The following is a 26,051-nucleotide window of genomic DNA, read 5'->3' on the forward strand; positions in this document are numbered from 1 at the left end:
ACCAGCAGAAGGATCACTGAAATGGTGCATCCAGTGATAATCCATGGGCTGAATACGCACCTCTAGTGTTGCATACCGGTCACTGCATCTAGATAACACCTGTAGGGTCCTGCTTAAAGGGATTTAGTAGTCAGTCTAGAATGCCTGTCAGTAAAAACACAAGCAGTTTTTCAACCACATGGTGGTAGGTTACCTTGTCCATTTTATTTCTGTTTTTTTTTTTGCCAAATTCTTGGATGTTCAATACAACCAGCAGCTTGTGGATTCGGTGATCTCAAGGACTCAGGAGGCAAGTGAGTTTTTATCGACCTTCTGGCTTCTTTTATTTTTATTTTCCAAATTTTTACCTAGAACATTTGTCAGCGCGCAACTGAAAACGCTAAGCCACTCATGGCTTGTACTATAGTTCAACTTTAAGTTCAAGTTCAAGTTCAAGTGCCCTCTGTTCAACCTTCTTGTCGGGACAGAGAGTGAATCATTGTCACCACAGCAAAGGAACCACCTATCTCCATGTTTTCATTAGGTTGATGTGGTATATTTGAAGGGCATTACCTCCTTCTGTTCGCCTGACCTCACAAATCAACTTTCCCAACTCTCCGCATGACTTCAAAGGGCCCTTGCCACTTCACGAGTAATTCAAAACTCGACATGGAAAGAAATACAAGCACTTTATCTCCTGGTGAGAATTCCTGTAGCTGAGTTTCCCTGTCATACAGTTGGTACCGTCACTCTTGGGCCTGACGCAAAAATTCTCCTGGGTTAGTTGATCCAAGGTTTTGCTTGAGAGTTTTGCTCTCAGGTCCAGAATATACTGCATTTCAATTTTGCTGTTAGATGGTCCATCCTTCTAAATTTCCTTAATGATGTTTAAGATGCCGCTGGGCTTGCAGCTGTGACACATACAGTGTATGTATGAAGTGCTACTGTGCATGACTCCTCATTCCAAGCGAGGAGTTGAGACAAGCAGACTCATTTCACACTATTAGAGCCATATGAGGCACTGAATTTGCACCAGGCTGCTAACACAGCTATAGCCCTCATCGTGGCCAGGGATTTCAACAGGGTAAACCTCAAAAAGTTAATGGCAAAATTTTTACCAACATGTCACATGCTCTACCAAAGGAAACTGCATGCTAGTCCACTGCTATTCACAGTTTAAGGACAGATATAAAGCTACAGGGCTGCCTTCATTTGGCAAGTCTGACCACAACACCATTTTCCTTATGCCAAAATATAAACAAAGGTTCAAAGAAGAAGCTCCGGTGACAAGGGAGGTCAAAGTCTGGTATGACCAAGAGGCCATTCTTCAGGACGCACTTGGGTTGACTGTCTGGGACATGTTCTGTGTCAGCTCTGATGACATCAGCATGTTTACAGAAGTGGCGATGGGGTTCATCAGTACGCTGGTGAACAATATTTTTCTAACAGTTTCCATTCAGACTTATCCGAATCAGAAACCATGGATCAACAAAGCAGTTTGTGATATATAAACCCAAAACCCACCTATCAGCTCCAGCATGCCTCAGTGACCACCACCAATTAGCACTCACTTCTATAGCTATAAAATGCTTTGAAGGGCTAGTCAAGGACTTCAGTTGCTCCTACCAAAGAACTTGGACCTACCAAAGAACCCCTGCAGTTTGTCTACTAACAGATCCACAGAATAACAGATCCACTGAAGAGGCCATAGCCCATGTCCTGCATACTACTTTGTCACATCTAAACAAGAGGCAAGGAACCTCAGCAAGGATGTTATTCATTGATTTTAGTTCTGACCAGCAAACTCACAGACCTTGGACTGGATATCTTCCTGTACAAATGGATCCTGAATTTTCTTGACAGGCAGACCACAGGTGGTGAAAGTCAGCCATCACCTTTCAGGATCTGTCATTCTCAACACTTGGGCCCCGCAAGAATGTGTGCTCAGCCCCCTATTCTACGCCCTTAACATGCACGACTGTGTCACACATATGACTCCAACATCACTGTCAAGTTTTCTAACAACACCACAATAGTAGGGCTGATCTCCAACTAAGGCAAACGGGTCTATCTGGATGTTGGCAAGATGAAGAAGCTGGTGATCAACTTTGGGAAGCATCGCTGGAGGAGCTACAGCACACTCTTGATCTACAGAACCCCTGTGGAGAGAGTCCCAGACTTCAGGAGTTCAGATCTTTGATGACTTAACTTCACACACTGAGATGATGGTGAAGAAGGCACAGCAGTGCCTTTACTATCTCTGCAGACTGAGGAAGTTCAGATTGCCCTCTCACCTCTTTACCTCCTTCTAGAGGAGCACCATTGAAAGCATCCTAACAAGCTACATCATTTTGTGGTATGGAAACACCTCTCATCTGGACCACAAAGCCCTGAAAAGGGTGGTGCGATCAGTTCCCCCATGCCCAACTCCCCCCCAATTTGAATGAGATTGCATGGACCGTAATGGGTACCTACCCAAACAAAGTGTTCAAATTTCATAATGATAGATCAATGGTAACCTTGTCAAAGGCCTGCTGGAATCTGATTGGCCAATGGTGACCATGTTTTTTCAAGTAATTGGGTCATCATCAAAAATCCACTTACAGATTAACACACAGATGCAGCATACCAGATTTCAGCCTGATGGGACTTGCGGGTTCCTCAGAAACAGTTATCTCAACTTAGCTCCACCCCTCTAGGCTCTACCTGATTTGAATTGAGTGGCATGTGGTGGCCATATTGTTTACAAATGTTAATGTTTTTGACAGGTAGTACTCTGTGCGATTACTCAGGCAAGTGCGATGGGCCCAATCGGCCTGATGGTGGCACTATAGAGCAAGAATTTACATTTTGGCCCATACCTCAAGAAATCCTACACTAAAAATTTCTTGAGATTTTATATATACATATAATATATATATATATATATACATATAATATATATATATATATATATATATATATATATATATATATATATATATATATATATATATAAAATAATAATAAAACACACTAAGTAAATAGGTAAAAAAGTTAGGGCTACAGGTTAAAGGAATAATTAAGCAAAAAGTCTTTCATACAATTTTCCCTAGACCTCAACTGTAATCATTTAGCCAAGAGTTATTGAGTTATCTGACTAGCTTTTCACTGCTATGAGGTTAATGTAGCTAACAAATTAACTTTTTGAATTAATTAATTTTTTTCACAATTACACATTCAAATTCAAAGGGGAAATTATCAGCTACATAATACCCAGCTTTCTAATACTATTCTACCTGGCGCCTATAGAGACAAAAGATACCGCCTCATCTGCTTCCTCAGAGAAAACCAGAGTGGTTTTTACCACATACATCAGTTGCCTTATCTTATTTCCTACCCACGCAAACTCTTTTGAACAGTTTTTGCACCAGCATATTTCATTGTGTATATACGGGGGGTCACAGTTATGCAAGGAAATATAAGGCCCCTACAAAAACACAGCTCTGTTCCTGACTTATGCAATAACAATAAATTTTGACTGCACAAAAGCCTCAAAAGACAAAAGTGACAAAAAGGTGACAGTGGCAATGAATAACTCTCTGAGGCGACATAAGAAACCAACCTTGAGAGGAACCAGACTCAAAAAAGGGAAGCCATCCTCCTCTGAGTGATACCAGATTGTTGGATTATAAATCATTGCTCTTCCACAATCGTATACTATAAAGTCAAACAGTAGCGAGTGTGTTGAAAGGACGTTCAGTATAAGCATAAATAAAAAAGTCTTCAGGACTTCTTTCCTAAGCTGTCTGAGGCAAACGCAAAAGCCGGTGTCTTTGTTGGACCACAGATAAAGAAGATCGTGGAGTGCAAGGAATTCCCCAAGAAGCTCAGTAGGAAGGAGACAGTGGCTGGGAACAGCTTTGTCGCAGTGGTTCAGGGCTTCAAGGGAAATCACAAAGACTAAAACTATATGGAGCTGGTTGAGACTCTGGTGAAGAACTACGACACAATCGGCTGCAGGAGGTCTCTCAAAATCCATATCCTCGATGTTCATCTTGATAAATTCAAGGAGCAAGGCCAGCGCTTCCACTAGGATATACTGACTATGTTGTTTTTTTCTGACTTTATGTGAACAAAAACATACAAATTCACCTGTTTTCTCAGTGATAATAGGCATAAGCAATTATAAAATAACACTTACTACCTAGGAACGGAAATCGTGCTACATAGTGTTATAGTGGCAGTTCTCTATCTACAGTAATCAGGTGAGAATAAATACACTGAAGAAAGGGTGAGACTTGTACGTGAACTAGTATTGTTGGGAAGGTCCAGAGGGCACGGAGAGCCATGGCAGTAAAGTGTGACGGGACATCACAACAGGCAAGCAGTATAGCTTATCCCAAAACAATGGAAGATTAGAGCATTAATGTGCCTTTGCCATAAATAAGGCATAATCGAGATCTCTTCAGTGTTTCCTCCACTGGTATATGCACATAGAGGGTGTCAGTGAGTTTTTGTTCAGTGTTGTGTCACTGTGGCAGTGGGGTACCACTGTTAGTCATATCACCACTGGCTTTGTACAAAAACCTGCTACAGGAGTCATGGCGTTTAACCCTTTAACAGCCAGCTCAACCACATGGTTACACACATTTATCTGCAACTCATCTCCAACTTTTCCCTTTATCTCAAGGGATTACAAGGAGTGTACATCCTCACATAATAATCTTGACAAGACACTGTATATTTCAATATAGCTTTGAAATCTGTATGAAAACTTTATGTTGATATCACCAGTGCTACTCCTCATTAAATGTGTTACCAAGCTAAAATGTCAAACCTATGTAAATATTAAAGATTGCGACTGAGTCCTGAACACCAACTGGAAGGTTATTCCACAGACGGGGGGATTTGTAGGAGAAAGTTCTGCCGTCTGTGTAGGGTAGAGTAAACAAAGTGATTATGCATGCGTACTTGAGTGTAGGAAAAGAGGTATCTTCTTCCATTAAATGTGGATTGAAGCACTCTGTAGCTACCTCCTTACAGCACTAAGAGGAATGTTACTTTGTGAAGCAGTGATGTGAAGTTCGTCTTATTCTGCATTGATTACAAAGTCCTTATCTTTAAAGCTGTCAATGGTTTAGCTTCCAGTGTAACTTGCTGATATCCTGAAGCAGTATAGCTGATCCAAAATGTGCTCAGCTGAGGCATGCCTACTGTTAGTCCCAATGATCAGCTGCAGCTCAGGCAGTTTAATATATTTTTCTTATGGAAATATTGTTTCAGAGAACGTTAGGAATGTAAGCTCTTAGCCAGATTTAAAATGTACTTGTATAATTTGGCCAATTCATAGTTCATGGATCTTTTATTTTGTAAATATACTTTGTATGACTCTTGTTGAATTATATTTAATTTCTTAGTAATTGTAGATTAGAGCATTAATGTGCCTTTGCCATAAATAAGGAATAATCAAGATTTATGGCTTCAGTGTATCCTCCACTGGTATATGCACATAGAGGGTGTCAGTGAGTTTTTGTTCAGTGTTGTGTCACTGTGGGACTGGGAGAGCACAGTGATTCATTTCACAGCTGGCTTTGTACAAAAACCTGCTACAGGAGTCATGGCGTTTAACCCTTTAACAGCCAGCTCAACCACATGGTTACACACATTTATCTGCAACTCATCTCCAACTTTTAAACAAAGTCATTATGCATGCGTACTTGAGTGTAGGAAAAGAGGTATCTCCTTCCATTAAATGTGAATTGAAGCACTGTATGGCTTCCTCCTTACAGCACTAAGAGGAATGTTACTTGTAGACATTTGTGAAGCAGTGATGTGAAGTTCGCCTTATTCTGAGCTCTGCGCCTGACTTGTGCAATAACAATACATTTTGACTGCACAAAAGTCTCAAGATAAACATGCACCTCGATTTTTTCCAATATATTATTTGATACCGGTGTTGGAATTTACTTCAGCCTTGTTATACCTACCTATACCAGTACATATCTGTACTTGGAGAACTATCAAGTTAAAATGGACAAAATAAGACAAAAGCCAGAGGTGACAGTGGCAATGAATAACTCCCTGAGGTGACATGAGAAACTATAAAGTCAAACAGTAGCGAGTGTGTTGAAAGGACGTTCAGTATAAGCATAAATAAAAAAGTCTTCAGGACTTCTTTCCTAAGCTGTCTGAGGCAAAAGCAAAAGCCGGTGTCTTCGTCGGAACACAGATAAAGAAGATCCTGGAGTGCAAGGAATTCCCCAAGAAGCTCAGTAGGAAGGAGAAAGTGGCTGTCAGAAAAGCAAAGTTTGAGGGGATTAATAGCCATTTTCTATACTTTTGAGGCATAAGCAATTATAAAACAACACTTACTACCTAGCAAATTGTTCAGCTGAGGCAGGGCTACCATAAGGATCAACTGCCAGTGGAAGATATTTTTCTTATATTGTCCATAAGCACTGAAATATTGTTTAGAGAGCCTTGGGATTGTAAGACTTAATCCAGATTTAAAATGTACTTGTATAATTTGGCCAATTCATAGTTCATGGGTTTTTTATTTTGTTAAATATACTATTTATGACTCTTGTTAAATTATATTTAATTTCTTAGTAATTGTAGATTAGAGCATTAATGTGCCTTTGCCATAAATAAGGCATAATCGAGATCTCTTCAGTGTTTCCTCCACTGGTATATGCACATAGAGGGTGTCAGTGAGTTTTTGTTCAGTGTTGTGTCACTGTGGGACTGGAGTACCACAGCGATTCATTTCACAGCTGGCTTTGTACAAAAACCTGCTACAGGAGTCATGGCGTTTAACCCTTTAACAGCCAGCTCAACCACATGGTTACACACATTTATCTCCAACTCATCTCCAACTTTTCCCTTTATCTCAAGGGATTACAAGGAGTGTACATCCTCACATAATAATCTTGACAAGGGAGCTCTTACACTTTTTGAAATATAGCATTATATTCTCATTAATTGACTTAACAAGTCAACTCTGTGTAAATATTAAAGATTGCGACTGAGTCCTGAACACCAACTGGAAGGTTATTCCACAGACGGGGGGATTTGTAGGAGAAAGTTCTGCCGTCTGTGTAGGGTAGAGTAAACAAAGTGATTATGCATGCGTACTTGAGTGTAGGAAAAGAGGTATCTTCTTCCATTAAATGTGGATTGAAGCACTCTGTAGCTACCTCCTTACAGCACTAAGAGGAATGTTACTTTGTGAAGCAGTGATGTGAAGTTCGTCTTATTCTGCATTGATTACAAAGTCCTTATCTTTAAAGCTGTCAATGGTTTAGCTTCCAGTGTAACTTGCTGATACCCTGAAGCAGTATAGCTGATCCAAAATGTGCTCAGCTGAGGCATGCCTACTGTTAGTCCCAATGATCAGCTGCAGCTCAGGCAGTTTAATATATTTTTCTTACGGAAATATTGTTTCAGAGAACGTTAGGAATGTAAGCTCTTAGCCAGATGTACTTGGATAGTTTGGCCTATTCATAATTCATAGGTAAATATACATTTTATTATTCTCATTAATTTCTATTTCATTCATTAGTGACTGTAGATTAGTTCATTAATGTGTCTTTTCATAAATAATGCATAAACAAGAGCTCTTCAGAATATCCCACGCAGGTGTTCAAATAGAGGGAGTCAGTGAGTTTTTGTTCGGCGCTGTGCCACTGTGGGACTGGTATACCACAGAGATTCATTTCACTACTGACTTGGTACAAAAACTACCACAAGAGAGCCATGGTGTGTAAAAAACATTGTGTTGACACTTCATTCATCTTTTATTATCCAGTTTACATTGTTCATTATTCACTTTTCTTAAGATGATAATGTTAGCCATGGTTTATGTTGATTCTTATTAATTTTTTAATCTAATTTTTATTCTCCTTATGGGTCAAAATGGATGTTTATCCTTTGTATTATTATTGATTGTCATGGTAGAACTACATTACCCATCAGCCCCAGCAAGTCACATGCCTCACTAATCACACTCACCTGTGTCTCCTTATGCCTTATTAGTGCCACTATTTAAGTCCTAGTTTTTCAGCATCTATCTGGCAAGCTTTTGTTGTAGTTGTGAGTTGTTGCTGTGCAGGTTTCATTATTGTTTGTAGTCTGTATGGCTCTTGAACCAGAATTTTTGATGTCTTTTTATCTTTTAAAAATATATATATTTTTTTTCATTATGGAAATCAACACACACATAGAAATGAAATTACAGAATGGTTGTGGCAGAATGATGTTACAACTTTATTTTTTTATTATTATTAGTGTACTTTCATTCAAAGCTTACATGGATTCTAAATATTAATAATTAAAAGTAGAATAAGTCAAAGGTGAATCAATAATAGTAGTAAAATAACTTCTGTGTATAAACATACATTTAAAGTTGGTGGAAATAAGTATTTGGGTACATTTGATTTGTTTTTTGTTATTTAACACATTTCAGTGCATATATCCATTTCAAATTTACACAAATGATGTCTTGACTTTGTACTAAAAATATGAATAATAATTACGTATTCATAAAACAAAAGAAAGATGTTTAAAAAACAAAATTATTAGGGAAAAAACTACATTAATACCTTAGTCTTGCAAAGCTGTTTTTCGAGAGTCCTACAGTCAGAAGAAATTAGTTTTTTGCAGCATTGTTGCTGATGGACTTGGCCAGTCTAAAACCTTCCACTTTTTCCCCTGATGAAGTGCTTTGTTGTGTTGCAGTGTGTTTTGGGTCGTTGTCGTGCTGCATGATGAAGTTCGTCCCAATTAGATCAGACGCATTTCTTTGTAAATTAGCAGACAGAATGTTTCTGTAGACTTCTGAATTCATTCTGCTGCTACCATCATGAGTTCCATCATCAGTAAAGATTAGTGAGTCTGTTCCAGAAGCAGCCATGCAAGCCCAAGCCATGACACTACCTCCACCATGCTTCACCCATGAGCTCATATGTTTTGGATCATGAGCAGATCCTTTCTGTCTCCACACTTTGGCCCTTTCCATCACTTTGCTAGAGGTTAATCTTGGTTTCAGAGCTTTTGTGGTTCATCTCTGATTTCTCTGTGAATTCCAGTCTGGCCTTCTGACTCTTACTGCTGATGAGAGGTTTGCATCTTGTAGTATGGCCTCTATAATTTCTGCTCTCAAAGTCTTCTTCAGCTGGTGGATTGTGATACCTTCACCCTGCCCTGTGGAGGTTGTTGGTGATGTCATTGACTGTTTTAGGGTTTTTCTTCACAGCTCTCACAATGTTTCTGTCATCAGCTGCTGCTGTTTTAATCATCCAACCTGTTCTCTGTCTGGTTGTTAGTACACCAGTGGTTTCTTTCTTTTTCAGGACATTCCACATTGTTGTATTGGCTATTCCCAATGCTTGTGTGATGGCTCTGACAGATTTTCCCTATTTTCTCAGCTTCAAAATGGCTTGCTTTTCTTCCATAGACAGCTCTCTGGTCTTCATGTTGGTTTATCCTTTTTAACAACAAACGCAGTCTTCACAGGTGAAACCCAGGGATCAAACCCAGAGTAGACATTCAAAGCTATTAACTGCTTCAACAATCAATCTAACAGAGCACACCTGGGCAGCAAGAAACTCCTGTCAGTTACATGTTCCAATATTTGTGATCACTTGAAAAATGGGAGGGTTCAAACAAAAGATGCCTTGTTCTGAGTTGTTTAACACACCTAGATGTAAATATCAGGAATTGAAAGCTGAAATTCTGATCTATCGTCTCATGTTCATGTTTTGATCTCAAACCCAAATGTCTTTAGTGTATAGCACAAACAATAGAACTGGCCTTGTGTTCCGATATTTTCAGAGGAGACTGTATAAGTATAAAGTTAAAAAGCATTATGGATATATGCACTGTAGATTAAATAATAAAAGTCTCTGAACGCCTAATTCCCCTCACTGTACATGCACCTGTATATTAACATAAATATCTGTTACTTTGCTTAACTTAATTAGTTATTACCCTTAAATTCTGAGTGAGAAAGGTATTAAATCTGCTCTAGTATATGGCTCCCAGTTGACTATGTAAACATCTGAAAGAAATTTGAATATATAAGTATTATACAAAATAAGATCTTTTATATAGAGCATATGTATTACTGTGAACTGAATCACAGCATGCCATGCATTTATACCAGCCACTTCTGATTATTTTTATTATTATTGTTACTATATATAATATATATTGTGCATAATCGAGATCTCTTCATGTATCCTCCACTGGAGTATTCATATAGAGGGAGTCGTTGAGTTATTGTTCAGTGTTGTGTCATTGTGGGTGGACGTACCACATTGATTCATTTCACTACTGGGTTTGTACAAAAACCTGCTACAGGAATCCCATAGTGTTCAAATGTCTTTATGTTGCTACATTTTTCATCTAAGTTTTCATCTCTGGTTCATCTTTAGGTTGTTTCTTTAATTTATTTAATTTATACGTTATTTAATTTTTTGTACTTCATTAAGGCCAGAATGAATAATTATGGACTTGTATAAAGAGGATTTTCTTACTTTTTCTCCAGAAAGGAATGTGGGTCGATTCTGAAAAGTCATCCATTACTTGATATTTACCAGGAAGTAGTTTGTGTCAGTGCTTTTTTATAGTTAAAGTTAGGCAGAACTGTCAGAGGGTTTTTGTGCTGAGGATTATCACTGTGCTTTGACTACCACAGTGACTCAAACACAGTTAAGCCCTGTACAAAATACCTGTGTGCCATTTTCTTTATCTGGAAGTGCATTAAACAACTGAAGACTCAGGACTGCTGGACAATCACAGCTGCATTACTCTATGGAACTTATTTTTGTGTGTTTTTGGAATATTTTTGGGGATTTTACTGTGGAGAAATGTTAGTGCTTGCATGGAGGATGAATGAAATGGAAATGGGAGATTTCTACAAACTACACTGTATATTCTTACTGGATGTTCAATAAGAAGCATTGAGACCATGGTAATATGTTTAAGGACTGTTTTGGGCAGAAGAAAAAACTTTTGGAAAGCCAATTAGCCATATCATCACACCAAGTAAGTAGAAAGATTCATTATAATTTAAAATTTTGATAACCTATAGTAGCCTAATGCACATTATTAGGTAAGGATAAGGAGAAAGAATTACTGGAAACTATTTTCTATGTAATCTTTTAAAAGTAACCTGAATAGTCTACAGTTGAAGGTGTACCAGGCTGACATTTTCAATTAATGATTAAAAAAGTCACTGAAAAATGTTCCTGTCCTTAATTTGATGTAATTAAGCTTAATATTTTCTTTTTCTTTAATAATATAACAATATTTTAGGTTTATATATGCTAAAACTCTTGTTCTTGAGACGATCTTGGGGCACAGGGTTTTTGTAAAGGCTTGAATCACGGTGACACTGATGCTCTGACTTTCGGAAAACCGATTAAACTGACCGTCGAACCAAGTAAGTAATTTTTCACCTTACCTTTCTTGTTGCTGAAGTAAGTAAATTGCACCTTGTTACTTAAAAAATTTTCCTTGAAAATTTTGCTTAGCTGTGATAATTTTTAGATGCTATGTGTGAAAAAGAAAATGACCAATGCAGATGTTGTAACTGGGTAAATCTAATTGAAGTAAGGAAAAAATTAGTTCCAAGAGTTAAATAATGTCACCGTTTAGCTTAGAGACTATGAAAACTGTGGACCTTTACGTACTGATAGCTTTGGAAACAACCCTAAAACCATATTTTTGTACCATAAAGCTTATTGTATGTTTATGGAGACAAAATTATTATTGCTAAGGACATTTAAGAGATGATGAAAAACTGTGGTAATAGTCATTCAGGTGCAAAATGAACATATACTCGTATAGTTTGCTGTAGTATAGCGTGAGTCCTATGTGACAAATGGGGCACATCCACATAAAATATAGGTTGTACATTATAGTTACACTTGCCTTAAATGTAGTATGATATAAAATGAACCTAAAATGAAAATAAATCTGGTATTTAAATGTATAAATATAAGAAATTCCACTTTCCTGTATAACGTCGTGTAGTTGATGTAGTTTATGTATGTAATTAGAAAGACAAAATGCATGCTAAAGGTATATCTGGAGGATAAACTAAAAAAAAATTGAGGATCTGAGAGGATTCTCGATAAAAAAAAATTCAGTTGTCAGAAATGCTGGCAAGGAAGAGATATTAAAATAAACATAATATTTGAAAAGACAAAAATATCTGCGAAGAAACCATGACAAATGCTAGCACGGTCATTCACGTTATAAAAATGGATTCATTACCATGATAGAGTGTTTGATTTTATATGTACACAATTCACTTTCCCTATTTGTGGAGTATGAAAAATAATCTCTTAAAGTTACTCAAAGTTTTTAAAACTTTATTGTAATAATGATGTAGCTTTTTAATTGACAAAACAGTTCACTTTAAAAACAAAAAAGGAATATAATAAGAAATAGAGCGTAATAAATGTCACTTTAAATGCCAGGTTATGCTGAATAAGCTAAAAAGTGATATAGTAGTAATAATAATACCTTAATATATATATATAATAAACATAACTGATACTAACTTGGTAGCAACTTGTGCTTGAAGTAACATTGTTTTTGGAGAATATTAATACTTTTTCTTGAGTCATTATTAGAATATAAATGTCTGTTCTGGACTAACCTGCATACTATAAGCTCAAGGATCTTTATTTTTATATAGTGCCTTTAAAAAGGCCTCTCAGGGCACTTTACATAGGTGAAAAATAGAAAAAAAAATAGAAACAGAAGTACATAGCATAAACCAAATGCATCAAAACAGCTAATAATAAAATACAATTCAATAATAATAACAATAATAGTAATAATTAAAAAAAAGTCAGCAAGTCAAAGCTATCCTAAAGACATGAGATTTCTTCATAAGTTGTTAAAATTGTTGGCAAAAATGTATTCAGCTGTCAGGGTTTAATATTTTGTCACTGGACTCCTATTTGGGAAAGTGGCAAAAATATCTGACTATCTATGTAGATTTTTTTTTTTACCATATATAATCCACAGAGATAATATTCTATAAAGCTGAAAGTCTACTGAATCACTTACTAATTTCTGATCTCCATTATCTTATCCTTCCATTCTTCTATAAAATGCTCTGACTCCAGTTAGACTGTTTAATTTTATTTTGGTTTACAAGACACCTAAAGTTACCACTTTACCCTCCCAAAATAGGAAAAGAAATTTTCTGAAGAGTTTCCTTTCATATTTCTTAAAAAATGACGTTGACTTTATATTAAAGAAACACATAGTATGAGGCCCTTTGCAAAAATATACCATTCTACATATCTACTTATTGAAACTTAGCTTTTTATTAGCCTCAAAATAGAAAATATCATAATTTAAGAAATTTCAGAAATCACAAAATTCACTATTACAGAAATTTCTTTCTTTATTATTGCTTTCATGTTTTTTAAAAGTGAACTGATTTCATATTAAAGAACAATAGAGTAGAAATCTTCCCATTAATTCATCATCTGGTTTATCTAGTAATTCTAAATTATAGAACTAAGAGGTTTGTTGTTTTGTATATTATATTTACACACACAGTGGACTGCTTTTGTTGAACAAATATGTGCAAAATTAACATTCTATTCTAGGGGATAAATAACGTACAGTAATTAAAAATAGAACAGATGAGCAGCAGCATTTTTCCCCTAAGCGCTTCGTGGGCATTAAAATTTCTGACCTCAGAGCTATTTATATAAAACATTTGTATAAGGCATTTATACAAAATATTGAATGCAAGATACTTAATGCAGTATAGGATCTTACTTACTCTCATAAGTAAGTACAATGTACAAAAAGTGTGTGTTAAGACATTAATAGTGATTATTCTGAAACTCATGTAAACATCACAAATGCCACTTTCCTCTAAAAACTTTGTCTCCTAATGTTTGTTCAGCATTTTTGTGAATCTTTCAGGCATTTTTTCAAAGTGATTTCTTCCACTCTTTGTGCAATTAGTGTTTTTGTATCGTCAATTTCCAAATCATGGCGATCAATCTTGGTAAAAGACTCCTGGACTTTCTCTATCTTAATGAAACATTAATGTTTTCTAATTTTCTAGGTCTTTTGAATCTTACTTTTCTTATCCCATTGGCCCTTATTCAGGTCCTGCACAAACAAATCTGATTGTAAACCAAGCGTCGGCTAATTCCACGACAATTTCACTATTCACTCAATACTGTCCTTGCTGTATCTGTATGGTTAAATTTACATCTGGTCAGAGCGCATGTAAATTTGGGCATAACATTTAACAGTCAATATCAATATCAATGTTGATAAAAAAAAAATTTAATAGAATAGTATAGAAAATAACATTAATCATCATAAATGTGCACAGGAACTTGTAGCTAATGTAGATTAAATAGTGCCAACATGTAATTTAGGAACTCAAATAGTTTTTATCAACACATTTGTCAGTTGAGAAATAGGCGTATATTTACACAAAAGGCACTGAGACACTCTACCTTGGGCAGAAGACTGAGCATGGAGGTACATTTTGTTCATTTTGGTAGCCTGCTTTTCAGATTTTGATTAATTTCATTCAGATTTGTGTTTATCTGAATGAAGGATTTGCTTATATCAGTCATATTCTGTTATTTCAGCTAATTCTATCTGTGTAAGATGGAATATTGTGAGGTTCGGTACTATGGGCTCCAGAACTTGTCTATATTTAAAATGGCACTTTAATTAAATCTGAGTGATCGAGTCCTAACATGAGTATAAACCTAGGAATGAATAGAGTTTGTACATCCATCGTGTATGTATACATATGACAGGCTTGAATTCAGTTCAGTTAAATTTTATTTGTATAGTGGTTTCAGAAATAGACAAGCAGCTTCACAGGAATCCAGATTATATCATTAGATCCTTAATGAGAAAGCCAGAGAGCTAGAGAGGTGAAAAAAACTCAAAGACGATGATGAGAAAGGAACCATGAAAGGAACCAGACTCAAAAAGTGGAAACCATTTAAAATCCTGGGATTTTAAATCTTTCCTCTTCCACAACCGTAAAAGTCAACCAGTACTAAGTGTGTTGCTTGCATCCATGCAGCTGAAGCTGATTCATCATGCCCTCAAATCATTAATTTTTTAAAAATGTTTCGTTCAGTCAGTTTTGTTGAATTATTTGCACATCATTCCACCACTCAAATCAACTCTGAATAAGAGGCATTGCTATAATTGCTATAATTAAGAATTGACAGCATAAAGATGTGTTGAGTGCTCTAAGTCACTTACACATATCTTTTTTTTTTTCCTTTTCAGAGAACACGTCTCCGTCTCTGCCTACTCTATCAATATTATCTTTTCACACTGAGAAGGAGAAGCAGGAAACGTGTCTGGCTGCAGGCTTCTTTCCAAAACAAGGCCCATTATCTCTGTCCAAAGGCGACAGTACAACTAATTTCAAAGTTGATAATGCTGCGCTGTCCTCAACTGGGACCTACTACTTCGCTGCATTTTCCGAAGAAATTGATATTTGCAAAATGAAAAATATAAACATTACTAAAAATGATGGAAAAAAATGTAAGTATTCATAATTTCTGGATTGTTTTTCCCAAATAAGGTAATATCTATAAGATAAATCTATATGACTATATACATTTTCATGAGAATCGTCATGGGATTTTTTTTCTCAGCAACAGAAACAGTAACAGTACAAACCTCAACCTGTGAGCCGCCCAGCTCGATCAGTGACAGTAGATCTGGTAATCAGACCGGACTAAATGAAATCAGTGGTTCTGGTGAGTATGCACTATAAATATGAGGACTGTAAAGTCCATGCCTGAATGTTTTGCTTTATAAATGTATTTTTATTCTTTTTCAGGTGATCCTAAGGGGAACATGATGGCATTGATTGTGACTTTTCTCAGAATTACTTTTGCTAAAGCAGTTGGTGTAAATATAATGATGACAGTTAAAGCATTTCTTGTGTAAAGTTAGACAAGTCCAGAACCTTCAATCAAACCTCTTGCCCAGTCTAAGACTGCTGATATACAATTACACAGCAAAACCTCCAGTAAATTAACATGTATGCTGTTTATATAAGTCTAGATGGACAGAAATGAAATCTGTAGGCAGTTAATTTCCAAACTGTAAGTGTTCGTTGACATTTCCTAAGAAACTTACATTTTATTTTCATTAATTTTTTGTTTTTTGTTTTTTTTTTGGAAAAGCATATTTTTCTATGCTCAGATTCTTTGTTTTGGTTAAAATGTAAGTTACCCAATGTTCATGTTAGTACAATTTCTATTCATACATTTGTTTTAACAAGTTTTATAAAAAGAAGATATTTGATATTTTTGTATGATATTTAATTTCAATATTCTTTACTTTAACTGTTTGCTGTTTTTATCTTTATATGCTTTTATATTATGTTGTCTATATGATACAGAGTGTGCATACAGGGTTAAATGTTAAAAAGAAATAGTGCAACATTAAAATAGGGCGTGCAGACAGACAGCAGTTTTGCAAGCTGTTGCATTAACCACAGGTTTAACAGCAATGCACGATGTCAACCTCGCTCTCAGATAACAATCTACCACACATTTCAGTTTCTAGGAAACGCTGTGTTTCATTATTATTCACAATTCTCGAGTGAGCACTCTGTCTGCAATGAAGAAACAAGCAACAGCAAGTTCATGCTTAATTCATTGCTCTTTCTTTGGCTTCATCTATAGCAACAATACATTGCTGCAATCTAAAAATCTTCCATTAATGCATTCAGTTGTTTTGTATTTGTGTATGCTCTTCATGATATGGATCTAACCAAAAAGAACAATTGTTTTTATGAAACTAATACAAATCTAACTAAAAAGAACAATCGTGACGTGTGTTTGATGAATGGGGATGAATGTGTACTTCTGAACGCTGAGTATGTATGAGTTAATATAAAACAATAAAAGTGCTCTTTGCCAAAATAATGATGTTGGGTTTATCTGACTCCCTCTTCTGGCTGTGAGAAGGTGTGTTTAGAATTTGGAGATGAATACTCATATATCCTGTATATGTGAAAGTACAGATGATGCATCAAAGACTTACTCAATTAAAAGTGGCAGTATACAGCCAAAAATGTAAGTTAAAACGTTGCTACTTTTAAGTGTACAAACTAGAAACTAAATGTTTTTTTTTTTAATGAAACTAAATAAATGTTGTCTTTTTTTATGTGGAAATCAAATTCTATTATTTATCTACAACTGTTAGAAACAACTTTGATGTTCGGCCTAAAAAGGTCATTCGATGTCTGTAAGTTTGCGGGTCATATGCATGAATAATGCCACGTAATTTGCTAATGAATTAATCACAATCATGTAAATAACCAAAGTTTACCATGAGGTAGAATTTGACTGGCTGTCTAGCCATTTATTTTAGTTACTGGAAGTGACGCTAGTGTAACCTGGCTTTAGCAAAGAAAACAAGCTAACTTAGTTAAATATAAGCAGGTAATATTAGCAAATTCAGAAAACGTACTTCATCATGCTTTTATAATGAGATGGACTTCGTGCCTGAGGCATTTTATAAGAGTCTTTGCTTTCTCCAGCATATTGAAACATTTTGCTGAGGTGGGACCGGGAATGCTCATCCTCAAGTCCCACACTGAAGTCTGGCAGCTTATCCATATACAGATGCACACAGATAGTAGTAACTATAGCTGTAGCAGGAGAAGGTCTCTGATTCATGAGTGTTGATGAACCTAAACGGATGCTTTAAACTGAAATGTAAATAAAATGCGCAGGATCTCATTCGATCTGTATCTAGCCTGCAGTCACTGGCTGGATGAGACTGTTTGTAATGCGTACTCTGAATGTTTAAATAAAAATGTAAGGAGTAATTTTGTTTTGATTGAAAATGTAATTACATTTAATACCACCCAGTTAAAGTACAAATAATCCAAAACAACACTCAAGTATAATAACGAAGTACAAATACTGAAATATTTTCCATCCCTGGTATACAGTATGTGTGTAAGATCCAGGGTGTGTTCTCATCTCGCACCCAGTGATCCCGGGATAGGCTTCAGATCCACTGTGACCCTGACCAGGATAAAATGGCTGATTGCAGTAGGCACACACATTTATACCTATGGCACCTGTGGCAATTAGCCCTTTTAGCCACCAGGGGTCCACCTCCCACACATGTGCACTCTGCCCCATCCACCACAGGACCATCGTTAATGGGATGGTATTATGATGGTGGCAGCAATGACCCTGGTGTTCAAGTGGCATCTTAGTGGGTGTTGCTATGATACAAGTGAATCTGGCACGGCAGTGTGGCTATAGATTTAGATAGATAGATAGATTTAGATATAGAGAACACTTTCTTGTTAGTCCACCTTGTAGGTGTGTAGTTTGTGCGCATTTGTCTTAGTCGTTCTCTAGCTCAGTTTCTGACCTCATCACTACAGTAAACGTTTTGGATGTGGATTGTTTCTTAACCCAGAAGTGTTACTGTGGAGTTTAAAATTCCATCAGCTGTACCTGATCTGATCACTGCTGTCTGATTTACATCTACAATGAGTAACTGTACACGTCCAAAGTGCTCCTTTTATCAGATACACCTATATGGGCACTTTGATTATCAGCATCACCTGAGGTAAAAGTCACTCATGGCATTTCCACATGCCTTATCATCATCTTGTCATTGCACTGATCTTTGTTCACTCTTACACTGGTAGGGAAATAATCAGTCAGTTCTGTTTTATTGGCTCAATTTTTTGGAATCAGTGTCTTTTTATTAGGTCATTTAAACATTTTAAAACTTTGCCTATCGAGTGTGTGTACGTTTTCTTCTCTTTTTTGGTGATCTCTTGGCACAGGAGCATTGCATTAATTCTGACAACTGGTGCAGATCAAGAACTGAATCGATTAGGATTACGTCCATTTTGCTATGGCATAGAACTATCCAAGAACTTGATCAGAGCATCAAACTAGCACACTTAGCTCGCAGGGTTTTAGACATCTTAAAGCCATCTGGCTGTTTCGCCACTTTGTTCGTTAAACTGGCTCCTCACACAGCATGATCTTCGCTGGTGGACAGCCAAGGAAAGTTTAGAAAATAGACTAAATAAAACAGTTGCACTTTGTTTGGGTAAAATATTTTTATGTTTTCTTAAAGTAGAGATTTTACTTTTGATTGTTTTCCAGAATTTAGTCACAGGGACATCCAGTGGATTTTCCCAGACCACTCCACATATACAGTTAAATCCAAATGTTTCTATTCCTCATGGCTTCTGGGTGAAAAATAAAAATCAATATAGACTAAATATATAATCTAAATGAAACCTAAATTCAATTTTTTGCTACAACTCAATCACAAGGCTGTGTATTATGTCTGAGATATGAGATAAGTTATAAGAGATAAGTTATGAAATAAGTTATAAGAGATATGTCAGGAAGAATAGAAGCCCTAAGAGCCAAAGAGTGACCAAACAAGCTAGTAAAAAAATAGTTGTATTATATTTGTATGTATGGAGATGCAAAATTTCATAACAAAAACAATCCGTGTTAAAATAACGCAGTTCTTATACGCACAGGTTACTGCAGGATAACGTATGTTCATTTGTAGAAAGTGGGGCAGTGGAGCAGATCTTCATCAAAGTGGCTGCTGCACATCAGTATCTCTCATCTGACGTTTTGTCTGAGCTGTGCGTTTAACTGAGTGGTATTATGTGGTGCAGATTTGTCTCAAAAATGAATTTATTTACAAATTTATCTGCTTTTTACGTACCATTTAGGAGATTCATCATATAGAAATCATCAGGCATCCGGTTACAAGTGCAACCATAAAAACTCAGGTAACAAAATCGAGATTTACATTAACATTTAATACATTTTTTCACTTATTCTTTCATCTTCAGTAACTTTTTGTGCTTATTTATTATTTTCTGGTGATATTTGAGCTATCAAGCTGCAGTAATTCGAGCAATTCCAAAGGAATGTACGTAATAGCATGTGATTTTGCTAAAGTTGCTAGTTTCATTAATAATTTTTTCGAAAGATCATCAGTGCAAATGGAACCTAAGCCTTTTTTTTCCATTTCTTTTTCTCTTCTTGATTTTTTTGTTGTTGTATCTTTTCAAATGGAGTGACAGTGTTTTATGTATTGCTGTGTGACACTGTGGACTTCTGGCTCTGGCTACAGGATCTATTTTGGAGCTGGAACAAAGCTGGTTGTTCAGTCTAGTGAGTATAATTTATTACACATGACCATTATTTGCTAGGAGTTTGTCCACTGTATGGCTTTTTTTTAAAAAAAAAAAATGACATAAAGCACATGCTTAAAGATTTAAACTATAGGACACATTTCTTTGCCAAAATGTAAACACTTTGGAAACGTATATGAATTCTGTTTCAGAAAATAGCTGTAAATGTAACTGGCGTTTTTATAACGATGCTTTACTGTTGAATTTCAGTTTTATAAAAATAGCTGATGTCACGATGATCAGTGCATCAGCTTACATGAAGATTCTCGACTCAATGCACAGTTCATCCAAATTTAATTACTTTAAAGATGGTGTAAAGTTGTATCTACTGTGCCAAATTCAGTACAATTTGCTATACGTACCTGCTATAAAATATAACTAATAAACTTTTAACTTCACAAGCTAATACTATTTAAAAATAACAACTCAAAACTGTTTAACGTAGAATTCAGTATAGCTGATTAAGGTAAAGTTTACTTTATATTTTGTAATTGAAAATGATCTATTTTCATGCACCACATTGGTTTCTTGTATTATTATGCACCTGAAATATTTAGCAAAATTTCAAAGAAAGTTTTTGTCATGGCTTGTTGCTCAGTGTGACTACTCAAGGGAACAATAAGGTCATTTTTGGTTCTGGCATCAATCTAATAGTAGAATCAGGTAAGTTTGATATTTAAAAAAAAAAAAACTGCATATTTTTGGGTTCAGTATTTTCTGATTGTTTGGTTAATTTACTATGTAATTTGACACTTAAACATGGTATCATACATAACATTCAGTTACATAAAGACAGAAAATACGGCAAAGTAAATCAACAAAAGAAAAAAAATAGCCATACATGATGTTGTGTGAGTTAATAAATGATTTTATGACAGATTTTTAATCTAGCAAACTGTCACACATTCACATACTTAAGTTATTTGTATGGAAGTTCAGAATGTGTGACTGCTGGTGAATACAAACTCATTTTTGGCAAAGCAACTCTGCTTTACGTTGCATCAGGTAAGAAATGACAACTTTTGGGCCACAATGTTTTGTGTCAAAGCTGCTGAGTTTTAAAATTGGAGTGATTTACAATGAAAAAGATTAGTATTTTCATTGAAAATATTCATTTGTGCAAAACAACCTAAGGTTCTACTTCAATTCCTTTTGAAATGATAGAATCTAGTATGTTTTTTATCTTTGCTATTTTTCTATTTTGTTATTTTTGTACATATTTTGTCACACTTGCACCATTGTTCAATGTGACTAATATGTTAAATTAATTAATAATATCACGCACAATCAGTAGAGTCAAAAGATTAGTTTGTTAAGTCACAGCTTAGTTAAACTTTATAAATCTAGTTTGGAGTGAGTAAGTGTACCTGGTTAACGTACTGATCTGTGATATTGTGTGACATCTGGCACTAATGGTAAACTCATCTTTGGTCACGGAATCAGGCTTTTCATCAACAAAAGTGAGTTCAACATTTATATCTATATTCTTATATTTATATGTTCACATGTACATCTATATGTAGATCAGTTCACCTTTGTTAATGTTGAAACATGGAACATACTTTAAGATGTTTAAGATTTGACATTAAAATGAGACAGATTAATAGAAGAAAATAGAAAATAATTCACAAGAACAATGTGCTGATTATATATACAGCTTTAAGTGATTATTTAATTAATAGCTGTTTGATTGGCGAGAAATATATGTAGTATACCAGAGACGAGGATTAGTAAAGTGTAAAATAAAGTGAAATGTACTTTAAACCAAGCACATTACAAAAGAAGTAACAAGTTATTGCCTTTTTTTAAATTCCTAAGCCTTCATTTTTTTTATTATGACTAGAAGAAGACCTAGTTTTGGGACTAAATTACCTGTGATTTCATTTTTGAATAATTTTAATAGATCTGCTGAGAAAGTTACAGAACTCTAAACAATGCTCCTGTTTTAAAATTAAGAATCAGTGATTGGTTTGGAAGCTTCTAACCTCTAGATTAATGTATGAGCATGCCATGTTGTGTGACTGCTGATAACAGAAGACTGATATTTGGCCATGGAACTAAACTTTTCATTAATGCAAGTAAGTAAGTCATATGTAGCATAAATTAAAAAGAAATCGCACCAGCAAGATTTAATACTTAGCTGTAAATATGACATTAGAAAGTACAACTTGCAACAAATTTCATCAAAACAAATCAAACAAGTAATATTTTTCAGTTAAGTGCTTCCTTTGTTAATTTATATTTTTACCAGCATTGCGATATTACAACATTAAACATGTTAAATAGGATTTTTTTAAATTTTAAAATGAAGAAAATACCTTAGAAACTTTGCATCCAAATGATTTGCAATTTTTGGCCTGGATTAAATCTCTGTGTGACTGGAGGGACCAATAAGATTATATTTGGGATCAGCACTAAGTTGACAGTGAATACCAGTAAGTTTATTAGAAATAACACATTTCACTGTAAAGTATCACGAAATATGGACATTCTTAGTCAAAATTTATGGATTTTTCAAAAGGAAATTTAACCATTGTTTTTTTTTAATTATAAATCTTCACAATTATAAATGTAGTTGTAATAGAAACTAAAACAGTTCATATAGAACATGAAATATTTACAATACTTCAACAAATACTCTAAGAGTTTTTACAGAATGAAATGCATTAAGTTTTCGTTGTGGAGATACGAATTGTGTGACTAATAACAGGGACAAAATCATTTTTGGCAAAGGGACTCAACTCTTCGTTGAATCAGGTGACATTATTAATTTTTTCTTGATGATCTTCTTAATTGACAACAATATGATTATATTTCATAGAAGAAAACAATAAAGCAAAATGGAGTGCATAAATACTCTGAGTTTTTACTGCAATAAATGTATTACAGAAAGATTAGTTTTATATTATTTGTCTACCTGCAGTCAGATTTGGTGATTTTTGAGAGAAGTAAGTTATTATATAGAGAAGAACTGCACAGGATTGTTGATGTATTTTGGGAGTATTTGATATGGAGTTTATCTCAGTGTGTATACTGGTGGAGTGAACAAGATCATATTTGGCAAAGGAACCTCGCTTATAGTGGAATCTAGTAAGTTTTTAATCTTTCAGTAACATATTATGGATCAATTCAGGTGCAGAAGTCTATCATTACACAGTTTTTAAGATGTTAAACGTTAACAGATTTCATGGTGATGTTAACATTAGTTGTAGGTGCAATCCACGTTGGTTAGATTAAAACTTCAGATTACGTTCATAATAAAAAACAAAACAAAAATCATTTAATTTTGAAAAAGTATTAAATTGTATTTGGTACTATTAAACTGTCTTAGGCACTTAACATGGGAAAATTCTAATATAATGATATTTATGTCACGCTTCAAATGAAGTTCAGCTATTTAAATATTTATATGAATAAATACAGATACTTTATTGATATCCCCTTTTTTTAATATGTGTCTATCCTGAGCATTAGATCACTTGGAGAGGGAAATTTTTGTAATGGCGATTAGCTTTGTGTGACTAGAGAAGGCAACAAGATCATATTTGGAAGTGGCATTAAACTCTCTGTGGAGTCGCGTAAGTTTTGTACGCTTCTTCGGTTCTATAGTATGGTCTGTTTTTAATCTAGCTTTAATCTAGTAAACTTTCACAAGCTCACTAACCCCAGGTTTTTTGTATGGAAGTTGAGAATGTGTGACTGTTGGTGAATACAAGTTAATTTTTGGCAAAGGAACTCAGCTTTATGTTGCAGCAGGTAAGAAAATAGAAGTTTATTCATGACTTAAAATGACAAAAAAGAATGCATTGAATATATGCATTTGTGCTGCAATCTAGTGTTATGCATCACTTCCTTTTGTAATTATATATTATATATCTATTATATATCTAATTTGCTTTGTATCATCATTTCTTCTAGCGTGATTTGTGGCAATTTTTATTTCAAAGTCAAAAGTCAAAGTCAAACGTAGTTATATAGCAGATTTAAAACAACACGAGTGTTGACTAAAGTGCTGCATATCAGGCAAAACAGAAATAAAATGCAAAATAAAAATAAATATATAAACAAATAATTACTATAAGAAAATAGACCAGATGTAACTAAGAGCGGAAAATGAGCAGCTAGGCAGTGGCAAGAAATAGGATAGATTATAGATAAATCTGAGAGAAAATAAGTTTTAGGAGACGATTTAAATGAGTTTATTTTAAGGGAAGATCTGAAAGAGAGGAGAAAACTATTCCAAAGCCTCGGTAAACTCAGCGAACAGAAAAGGCCTTATCGCGTTTGGTTTTTAATCGTGACTGGGGAACGGAGAAGAGGATCTGTGAGCTCGCTGGGAAGGTGGAGAAGGTGGAGACGATCTGAAATATATATGAAGCGAGTCCACGCAAGGCTTTAAAAACAAACAATAAAATCTTAAAATCAATTCTGTATATTGACTATTTGACTATTTTTGTATTTTGTCTCAATTGCGCCATTCAGTGGAGTCAAAAGAACATTAAACAAAAGAATAATTTTTCATACCCTAGTTGACGTTTATAAAAGTAGTTTGGAGTGAGTAAGTGTACCTGGTTAATGTACTGATCTGTGATATTGTGTGACATTTGGTGGGAGTGGTAAACTCATCTTTGGTCACGGAATCAGGCTTTTCATTGAAAAAAGTGAGTCCAACATTTATATCTCAAATAAATCCAGTTTTTTGTTAATGCTGAAAGAAAAGTGATAGAACCTGACGAGACTTGTGTTTAAAATGTAACATTAAGTATAATAATAAATCTGTAGACAAATCGATGCAGAAAATGAAAAGTTCTTCACAAGAAAAGCAGCTCTTTATGTAAATCTTTATGAAATTATTTACTTAATGGCTATTTGATTGATAAATGGTATCGTAGTATACTTTAATAAGTTTACAGTGAATACATTACGTTTATCTGTAACCTTTTACATACACTAGAAATAAGACATTTAATTGTAAAGTGTCACTAAATATGGAAATAATCAGTCAAAATTATGGATTTTTTTCAGTAGTAGATTCAGTCGTCATTCTTTTATTATAAACCTTCGACACTATGAATGTAGTTATTACAAAAAATAAAACAATTGGTTTAAATTTAACTGTAAATATCTTGTGCTGTCTGTATCAGTGCAGTTCAGATATTACAGTATTTCTACAAATACTTTAAGATTTTCTACAGAATGAACCACGAAGCATTTTTGTTGTGGAGGTTTGTGTTACGTGACTATTACCAGGGACAAAATTACCTTTGGAAAAGGAACTCAGCTCTTTGTTGAAACAGATGACTTATTCTTTGAGTTTTATATTAAAGAATTCTTTAGTTTACAACAATATGATAATAGAAGAATGATCTAAAACATAAAAAAACAAACAAACAAAAAACTACGCGTAACATATCGCAGGATCCTTAAAAACAATCAAACAAAATTAAAAATGCATAAATACCCCAGTTTAATGTGATATATATATTACAGAAAGATTAGTTTTATATTATTTGTCTACCTGCAGTAGATTTGGTGATTTTTGAGAGAAGTAAGTTATTATATGGAGAAGAACTGCACAGGATTGTTGATGTATTTTGGGAGTATTTGATATGGAGTTTATCTCAGTGTGTATACTGGTGGAGGGACCAAGATCATATTTGGCAAAGGAACCTCGCTTATAGTGGAATCTAGTAAGTTTTCAATCTTTTTTTTTTCTTTTTTATACATAAATCTGGTCATTACAGGTGCAAGAGCTGTATCTCAATGCGATTAGTGTTTTAGAGCTGTTTAATTCTGTACAGATTTCAGTGATGTTAATGTTAGCTATATGTGCAGCGCATACTGATTA

At 34.8% G+C, this 26,051-nt stretch overlaps 1 protein-coding gene across 2 annotated transcripts; it reads left to right on the top strand.

Annotated features, from left to right (window-relative positions):
* The first annotated feature begins 163 nt into the window (after positions 1–163).
* Positions 164–17,166, top strand: LOC113540067 (uncharacterized). 2 transcript variants are annotated; one of them, XR_004578111.2, is made up of 5 exons: positions 10,229–11,007; positions 11,278–11,404; positions 15,268–15,528; positions 15,642–15,746; positions 15,830–17,166. XR_004578111.2 is itself a non-coding variant. In XM_034304128.2 (4 exons), exons 1-4 carry the CDS (start codon positions 179–181, stop codon positions 15,937–15,939), a joined length of 591 nt encoding a protein of 196 aa, XP_034160019.2. In that variant the 5' UTR covers positions 164–178; the 3' UTR covers positions 15,940–17,166. The 2 variants fall into 2 exon arrangements, 1 of the variants encoding a protein (XP_034160019.2); XM_034304128.2 differs by lacking the exons at positions 10,229–11,007; positions 11,278–11,404 and adding an exon at positions 164–293.
* Positions 17,167–26,051: the final 8,885 nt, after the last annotated feature.

This window comes from Pangasianodon hypophthalmus, chromosome 4 (assembly GCF_027358585.1).
Source record: "Pangasianodon hypophthalmus isolate fPanHyp1 chromosome 4, fPanHyp1.pri, whole genome shotgun sequence".
NCBI lineage: Eukaryota > Metazoa > Chordata > Actinopteri > Siluriformes > Pangasiidae > Pangasianodon > Pangasianodon hypophthalmus.

What these genes read in the sequence shown, in the direction of transcription:
- LOC113540067 (XM_034304128.2), top strand. Translation starts at nt 179, where the DNA reads ATGGTGGTAGGTTACCTTGTCCATTTTATTTCTGTTTTTTTTTTTGCC. An exon ending in CTCAAGGACTCAGGAGGCAA is followed by an intron (nt 294 to 15,267) that starts GTGAGTTTTTAT and finishes TTTCCTTTTCAG; the next exon opens with AGAACACGTCTCCGTCTCTG. An exon ending in AAATGAAATCAGTGGTTCTG is followed by an intron (nt 15,747 to 15,829) that starts GTGAGTATGCAC and finishes ATTCTTTTTCAG; the next exon opens with GTGATCCTAAGGGGAACATG.